The 6,777-nt window shown below is 39.1% G+C and overlaps 1 protein-coding gene across 1 annotated transcript; it reads left to right on the plus strand.

Annotated features, from left to right (window-relative positions):
- The first annotated feature begins 126 nt into the window (after positions 1-126).
- LOC127181782 (trichohyalin) lies at positions 127-6,769 on the plus strand. Its single transcript, XM_051136709.1, has 5 exons — positions 127-215; positions 797-855; positions 949-1,197; positions 1,312-5,516; positions 6,338-6,769. The coding sequence occupies exons 2-5, from the start codon at positions 834-836 to the stop codon at positions 6,767-6,769; spliced, it is 4,908 nt and encodes a 1,635-aa protein (XP_050992666.1). The 5' UTR covers positions 127-215; positions 797-833.
- Positions 6,770-6,777: the final 8 nt, after the last annotated feature.

The following is a 6,777-nucleotide window of genomic DNA, read 5'->3' on the forward strand; positions in this document are numbered from 1 at the left end:
GAATAAATTTTTACCACCCACAGCCAATCAAATGCATGATAATCCAAAGCGGTGCTAGTTTACGTAAATTACGTAGACATTAAGCATGTGCTAAAGTAAGATAAGATTTGTTTTTAAAAGTTCAAAGTCCTCTTCACTATTACTACAGCAATATGCCTCCACCATCAGACCACAACTATTTACAGAACTGATTCCATCCAACAATAACACACAAGGTAAGAATCTTTTAAACAATTTTATTAAATTATATCAGCCTCTTAAGTCACATTTTAGTTACATTGGGGGAAAAAATTGATTTAGAAATAATTTTCACTCAGAAATGGCTAGTAAATTTCACAAACAGTTACAAGGAAATGACAATGGGTCAAATTCTATATGCAATTTTGAAGCAGAAAAACTGAAGTAGTATTTTTACGTAAAGTGCATTAATAATCATTTTACTTATAACTTCAAAATGTGTGATTTTACTTGTAATTCAGATTAAGAAAAAGTATTTATCAAAAAATAAAGTCTATAAAAATGCAGCAATACATTTTCTGCCTCCTTAATACTCATGTATAAAAAAAACCAGTATGATTTGGATTATATATATATATATATATATATATATATATATATATATAGCTTGCTTTATTATTTTTTTCTATTTCACAATGCATTTCACAGTTAAAATGTTTCGAAAACTGAAATAACCTCACCTTTATAATACTGTACACTTTTATCCTTTATTATTAATATTATTTTACTATTTTTAAAACTGTTGTACACAATGGAAATAATTTCTATTATTTTTCAGATTACAGTTCAGCCTAAAAATCATGTAGCAAGCAGCAATGGCAGAATCCAGAGATTACGGTAAAGTTCACCACACCACTTAATTTAATCAAAGTTTAATTTATTGTGATTGTGTCATGCATTGTTTTTGAATGCCGTTCTCCTTCCCAACAGTTGGGGACTTCCTGACAGAATTCAAGGAGCAGATAATTGCGAGAGCAACTCGGGTCAGTGACATTGCTGAGGCTGTTATCTCCCAAAGTCTGATCCATGAAGCGGCGGTGGCTCAAGTGCAGGCTGCTCCAACCCAGCAGGAGGCAATGCGGCTCCTGTTTGAGGCTTTGGAAAGACAGCCACCCCTAAACAGAGTGTCCTTCCATCTCATCCTCAGAATGACAGAGCCTGAACTGATTCGAGAACTAGGTTAGAAAATCTAATCAATTTTAGTGGATGGCAATAGTGCCATTTAACAAGAACTGGATCTGTCCATTTTGTGAATTCTTATCTCTAAACTTTTTTTAATATATATTTTTCCAGAGTGGAGACAACGTAACAGCAAACACACACAAACAGAGAGAAGCAGTCCACCCAGTCCTCCCAGAGAAAAAAGAAGACAGGATGACAAGAACGGGCATACAAGTGACATCCACAAGAGAAAAGATTCTCTTAAAAGGCGTAGATTGGAAACAATGCGCGCCATTGAGCAGATCGAAAAACTTTGGGAAGGAACTAAGCAAGAAAGGACTGAGATAGACAACATGAGGCAGAGGATTCAGCGACAGCAAGATGAGATAGCAAGGATGACCACAGAGAAAAGACAACTTGAGAGAACTATTACTCACATGAAGGCTGAGATGGACCACATTCACGAAAGAATGGATCGGAATAAAGAAGAGGTAAACAGAGAGAGGGAGAGGATTGAGCAAATGAGATCTGACCTACAAACTGAGCAAACCACCCTGGAGCAAAAGCGTGATGAAATCATGAGAGAGAAACAGAACTTGGAGATGATCAGATATGAGACTCTGAGACAGAAGGAGGAGGTGGAAACCAACCGTGAAAGCACAAAGTACGAGATGGAACGAATGGAACAAATGAAAAGTGCCATACAAGTTCAGATCAATGAGATTGAGACGAAGATTGAGGAAACGCAGAAAGCAAAGTGTCAGATGGAGGGGATGAAAGCTGAAATAGAGGAGGAGAAAAGCGAGTTGGAGAGAAAGAAGTACGACATCAAGAGGCAAAGAGACCAGTTTGAGCAGATTAAAGCTGACATACAGCAAGTAAAGATGGAAATGGAGCAAAGGTGGCATGAAACAGAGAAAGAAGGGCTGGAACAGAGAGCTATAATCCAACGTGAGAAAGATGAGCTGAAACACCTGCAAGACGAGATTCAAAGAGCAAGAGAAGAGGTTGAGAGAAACAGAGAGTTTTCAAAACAAGAGAATGAGAGAATAAAACAGCTGAGAGCTCAAGCCCTTACAGAAAACAACCTCATTGAAAATAAATGGCAAGATGTCTTAAGAAAAGAAAAAGAGCTGGAAGAGATGAAACATGAAATTGAGAGAAGTCGAGAGGAGCTGGTGATGAATGGAGAACTGGTCAAAAAGGAATGGGAAAAAATCGAACAGGCCAAAGTGGACATAAAAAATCACATGATATCTATGGAGGTCAGAGTTGAGGAAATAAAAAGAGAAACTGATAGGCTGCAACACATGAAAACAGAGATGCATAAGGACAAAGATATAATAGAAAAACAAAAGGATGATGTACGGAAAGCTAAAGAAGAAATGGAGAAGAAGAGGTATGAGATAGTGACAGAGGAGCTAGAGCACAGAGCTCGACTGCAGAGGGAAAGAGACGAGCTGGAGGGTGTAAGAGGAGAGATACAAAGGGCTAATGATATGGAGAAAGCAAAGATACTGAAAGAGAAGGAAGAGAGTGTTAAGATAAGAGAGGAAGCCAGACAAGAAAGAGAAATGACAGAACTAATCAAAGCAGAGATCAAGGCTGAAAAAGATAGCTTGAACCGAAGGCAAGAGGAAATGCTAAGGGAGAGACAAGAGCTAGAAAGAATTAAACGTGAGACGGACAGAGCCAAAGAGGAGATTGAGAACAGCCAAGAAGTCATAATCCGAGAAAATGAGAAAATGGAAAAAATGAAGGCTGAGATTCAAGGACAAATTGAAGATATTGAGAAGAAGGTTGAGGAGATCCAAAAAACAAAAGAAAAAATGAAGGAGACAAAGGCTGAGTTGGAGGAAGAGCGTGAGGAGCTGGAAAGAAAGAGAGAACTGGTGAGAAGAGAGACCGAGCAGTGTGAGTTCCTCAGAAGTGAAATCCTCAGGGTGAAGGAGGAGATGGAGAGCAGGTGGCATGAAACGGAGAAAGAGGAAGTCGAACTCAGAGCAAAAACTCAGCATGAACTGGAAAAACTAGAAATGTTAAGGGACGAGGTCCAAAGATCCCAGAAAATCACTGAGGAGAGCAGGATGGAGCTCATGCAGTGGAACAACAGTCTTGAAATAATGAAGGCTCAGGCAGAAGAAGACAAACTTGCTGCTATCAAACTGATGGACAAGGCCAAAGCACAGAGAGAAGAGTTGACAAAAATGATAGAACAGATGGAGAAAGAGCGAGGAGAGATTAATAACAGCAGAGAAAAGGCTAAACAAGAAGCAGATTATATCGAAAGCATGAGAAATGAGCTACAAAGACAACAGGCAGAAATAGAGCACAGCATTAAAGTCGCAAAACAAGAAAAAGAGGAGGCAAACCATGCCAAACGTGCAGCGCAAGAGGCTGAGATGCTCTTTAAAAAGCAAATGGAAGAGTCTGAAAAGAGACGTTATGAAACCATAACAGAGACATTGGAGCAAAGAGATGAAATTCACAAAAAAACTAAGGAGTTAGAACAAATAAATGAGGAGATACAAAGAGCCAGACATGAGCTAGAAAAGTTGAGGGATTCTGAAAAAGAGAGCCTGCAGAAAATGTTGGAGGATACACAGCAAGAGAGAGAGTTTGTAGAGCAAATCAAAACAGCTTTGTTGAAGGACAAGGAAGTTCAGGAAAAGCATTTAGCTGAGATAGACGAGGAGAGAGAGGAGCTCAAACAGATTAGAGTTCAGGTCCAGAACGAGAAGAAAGATCTAGAAAGACGAAGGTATGAGATGATGAGATATGATGTAGAACAGGGTGCTCAGGTGCAGAGACAAAGAGAAGAACTTGAGAAAATCAAGTCTCAGCTAGTTGTTGACACAGAGACAATAAACAGAAGCAGAGAGTTGGCGCAACAAGACAGAGAGAAAGCTGAACGTCTTATGGTTGAGATCCAGGAACAAAGAGAGGAAGTGAATAAAAGGTTAGAGGAGACAAAAGGACGAGAGGACGCTTTGAGGAAGATGAGAGAGGACATGGAGCACGAGAGAGAAGATCTGGAGAAGATTCGTGTGGAAACAATGAGAGGGAAAGACACGTATGAAGAGGTCAAGGATGAGATTAACAGAGTGAGAGCGGAGATAGAGAGGTTGTGGGATGAGGCTGAAAAGGGAGAGCAGGAGGAACGTGAGAGGATGAACCGGGAGAAGGATGAGATGTTGAGGAAGATGGAAGCTATGAAGAAGGAGATGGGTGAGATTGAAGACACGAAGGTGGAGTTAACAAAACAGAAGAAGGACATCGACATAAAGATGGAAAAAGCAAGGGTGGAAATGTCTAAACTTGAAGAGATGAAAGCAGATCTGCAAAAACAGAAAGGAGATATTGAAATCCAGATGATGGAAGCAAAGACTGAGAGACACCAGATGGAACTGATGAGGACTGAGATCCTAAAACAAAAAGCAGATGTTGAAAGGAAAATGGAGGTAGCAAAAGCAGAGATGGACAAAATGCAGCTTGTCAAAGAGGAAATACAAAGACAAAGAGAAGAGCTGGAAGAAAGGATGCAGAAAACCAAACGAGAGATTGGAGAAATGGAGCTGATGAAGAGAGAAATGGAAGGGAAGAAGAGAGAACTTGACCAAAGGATGAAATTGACCATGAGGAAAAAGGATGAGATGGAACGACTGAAGATGGAGATACAAAGTGCAAAGGATGAGATGGAACAGAAAAGAGTAGAGACAGAGAGGCAGAAGTATGAAATGGAGCAAGTTAAAGCTGAAATCCAAAGAGCGAGAGAGGAGTTTGAACTGAGGATGGAGGAGAGAGATTTAGAGGAAGAGAAAGGACAGATGAACCTGACAATAATCAACCTCATTCAGCAGATTGAGGCGACGAGAGAAATGGTGCGGAGAGCAAAATTCCAGATTGAAAGCCGAATGGCAGGAAGTCAGATGGAGACGACAGACCAACAGGAGATGAATGCTGAGATGCAGAGGCTCATTCTGGAGATTGAACACATCCGTGAAATGCTGCGAAGTCTTAAGGCTGAGGTGGAACACAACAAGGAAATGATGAAGAGAGATAGGGATGAGACGAGGCTGTTGAAGAATGAAGTTCAACGAAGGAGAAGAGAGATTGAATACAGAGAAGAAAGAATCATGAGAGAACGAGATGAACTAGAACTCATGAGAAACATGATGCAGCGCCAAAGAGAGGAACTGGAGGAGAGGCTGGAAGAGACCATTAAAGAGAACGATAAGGTGGAGCAGATGAGAGAAGATGTGAAAAATGCTTTGGAGGACATAGAACAAGCCAAAGAAGAGATAAAGAGACAGAAAGAACTCATTGCTCAAGAAACGGTAAGTCATAATTTACATGCATTGTTAGTATTGTCAGCAATAAATGGACTTTTAAAGTCAACATGAAGCGTCAGTAATAGGGGTCGATGGATATTTGGCCTGGCCTTTTATTGACACAGATATTAAGCATTTTTATGGTTACCGGTACACCGATTATCAGTGCCAGTATTAAGCATTTTTATGGTTATCGGTATTGATCATTTTCAAAACTGATTTGCTGCTAAAATAATTCAAAAGCATTTAAAGAACGTTTTTGTCAGAGCTTTGTTAAACTTAATTTTGACATAAGTTTTCATTTTTACACCAGACACTCTTTTAGCGCCACTCATTTCACATAGAACATTTCACATAGAATATGTCACGAAACATACATGGGGGGTATGTATTTCGCGTCTTGCAAAAAAGTTCCCACAGCTCCGTTTTCGTTGAGATCTTGTTGTATATATCAGTTCAAAATATCGGTTATTGGCCTACTTGATCTGTAAGAATCGGCATCAGCTCTGAAAAACACATATTGGCCAACCCGTAGTCCGTAACCCATTTTACAATGATGTAACTTACTAGAGTCAATGAAGCAATCACATACACACTAATTAAGAAAGTAAATACAGTCAGATTTTTGTTTCTTGTTGACAAATATGAACATTTCAGAACATTTTCTTGTTCTATATAAAATACAAAAGGGCTTTAAGCTAAATTTTTTACTGAAGATGCTGAAAATAAAATTGATCATGAACTGTAATCAGAATAGCTGTATACATAGTATATCTAAAACATATTGTGGTATAGATGCAAATGCAAACAAGAACCATTTATTTCAGGTTCAACCAGCCATCATTCCAACCGTGAGTCGAGAGTATGCAAAAACAGAAGAACCAGAAGCCATTAAAGTGGAAGATCTTTTGAGTGATATACAGAAAGAAAGACAAGAACTGGAACAATACAAAGAAATAATTTTAAAAGAGAAACATGAACTAGAGAAGACAAAGGAGGATGTACAAGCGGTGAAGAATGAAGCAGAAGAGAGGATGACAAAACTACAAGAGCAGGAAAAGGAAATGGAAAAGAAACGAGCAAATCTACAAAACTGGGAAAGACTACTGCAATCAGAGAGAGAAGAGAACCAGAGAGGTTTAGATGTAATATGGAAAGAGAAGAAGCAGCTAGAACAAAGAAAAAAAGAACTAGAGAGCATGGAAATACATCTTCAGAGAGAGAAACATGAATTGGAAAACAACAATGATGGAAATTAAACAAGTTG

This window comes from Labeo rohita, chromosome 19, assembly GCF_022985175.1.
Source record: "Labeo rohita strain BAU-BD-2019 chromosome 19, IGBB_LRoh.1.0, whole genome shotgun sequence".
In the NCBI taxonomy this organism is placed as follows: domain Eukaryota; kingdom Metazoa; phylum Chordata; class Actinopteri; order Cypriniformes; family Cyprinidae; genus Labeo; species Labeo rohita.

What these genes read in the sequence shown, in the direction of transcription:
- LOC127181782 (XM_051136709.1), top strand. Translation starts at nt 834, where the DNA reads ATGGCAGAATCCAGAGATTACG. An exon ending in TGAACTGATTCGAGAACTAG is followed by an intron (nt 1,198 to 1,311) that starts GTTAGAAAATCT and finishes ATATTTTTCCAG; the next exon opens with AGTGGAGACAACGTAACAGC. An exon ending in AACTCATTGCTCAAGAAACG is followed by an intron (nt 5,517 to 6,337) that starts GTAAGTCATAAT and finishes CATTTATTTCAG; the next exon opens with GTTCAACCAGCCATCATTCC.